Below are 1650 nucleotides of genomic sequence, written 5' to 3'. Positions count from 1 at the left end.
AGAGAGTGGAGCGGCTAGATGTTCGACGCCCCACAATCGATTAAAGCAGATAGCCTTGGCGGGAAGCCAGGCACGAAAGTTCCAAACAAATCATTTTGTTGGGTTGGAGCCCAACACGACACAGAAGAAGGTCTGTGTCCGAGGCTAGGTCCTTAGAGTGTGTCAGCGCGCCACACACCTCCAACGGACCTAGGGTGTCCCCAGTAGGTCGCCTCGCGCCTACTGGGAGCGACCGTTTCCCGCCGCACTCGAGCTCGGAGCGGGGCGGAATGGTGGGCGTGAGCCACCATGGCGTTCACGATTGAAGCGGTTACGTGGACCGCTCGGAGGGCGACGCGAAGGGATATCGGGCGCGGTACGGGAGGAACCGTGCGAGGGTGGGGCGGCTGACGCTACACGGCGAGGGGCCGGGCATGCGCGGGAGAAGTGTCCTGGGTGACCGCAATTGAAACAGGTGCGGTCGTCCGATGCCTGGGCGAGCATGGAGACATCCATGTCTGAGGACGCCGCGCGTGTGTGCGCCAAGGAGGAAGAGAATGATTCCGAAAGCGCGATTCGGACGGCTTCTTCAAAGGTGTCCGGGTAGGCGCGAAACAACTGTGTGCGTGCCGGGCCTTGGTTGAGACCGTCCATGAAAACGGTCACCTGTAGGGCCTCTGGGAGTGACTCTTCATCGTTAATGTTCGCAGCCAGGAAGCGCAGATCATGGATGAATTCTTGAAGGGAGCGTTTCCCTTGCTTGCAAGCCAGATATTGCGAGCGATAGCGAAAGTCGCTGTTGGGTGACAGGAACATTGCCTTGAGTTCGGTCTCAAAGACCGCGAAAGATGGGAAGCAGTGGCGGTCCGTCAAGCGTTTGGAGAACGCCCAATCTTCCGCACGACCCTTCAAATGCGACATCGCGAAAGCTACACGGGTGGCGTCGTCGGAGATACGCTGAGAGTCAGCAGCAGTGCTGACTTGTAGAAGCCAGCGGAGGAGTTTTTCCGTCTCCGCTCCGCCGAATTTGGCCACATCCAGCTTGATCGACTTCAGGCGAGAAGTCGATGGTGTTTCCGACTCCGAAGCACGCGTGAGGCGCGTGATCTCGTCGTGAGCGATTCACAGAGAATCTTGGAGGGTGCAACCATGGGACGACATGGTGGAGGCTTGGTCTTCGAGAGTCGCGATTTTCTCGCGAGCGATGCGAAGAGAAACTTCAAGGTTTCGCCCATGCGAAGACATTTGGGCGACTTGTTCTTCCAATACCTTCTGGGCGGCCGTAGCTTCGGCAACCGAGAGATCAATCGTGCTACCTATGCCTTCCACAAGGTGAGTTTGGTTATCGGGAGTCATCCCGCCAAGGAGTAGCGCGGTATCGTTGTCGCCAAAACCGCGACGCAAAAGGGCGAGGAACGCCTGGTGGGCTGCGTTGTTGGTGGAGGACATAATGTTGGTCGAATGGACGAACGTGGAGTGCTACCAGGTGTGAGCATGCGCAGAGGAAGACGCAGGAGATGGTAGAATCAAGAATGAATTGATAGCGTTAAGACTACTACTCTATCACTAAGCTACGCGCAACCAAACATCGATGTATCGTCGGGGGAACACCTTGGTTGCGCAAGTGGACTTGATGGAGTGCGAAGAGACACCTTGGACTCAAGAGACACC

The 1650-nt window shown here is 57.0% G+C and overlaps 1 protein-coding gene across 1 annotated transcript; it reads right to left on the bottom strand.

Moving 5' to 3' along the window:
* Positions 1-219: 219 nt before the first annotated feature.
* Positions 220-1428, bottom strand: H257_14707 (hypothetical protein; the record flags this gene model as incomplete). Its single annotated transcript, XM_009842600.1, has 2 exons — positions 220-1086; positions 1249-1428. 2 exons carry the CDS (start codon positions 1426-1428, stop codon positions 220-222), a joined length of 1047 nt encoding a protein of 348 aa, XP_009840902.1.
* Positions 1429-1650: the final 222 nt, after the last annotated feature.

Source organism: Aphanomyces astaci, assembly GCF_000520075.1.
Source record: "Aphanomyces astaci strain APO3 unplaced genomic scaffold supercont1.61, whole genome shotgun sequence".
NCBI classification, from domain to species: Eukaryota; Oomycota; class Saprolegniomycetes; order Saprolegniales; family Verrucalvaceae; genus Aphanomyces; species Aphanomyces astaci.
The sequence above is the reverse complement of the archived record's forward strand: the minus strand, read 5'-3'. Positions and strand labels throughout refer to the sequence as shown.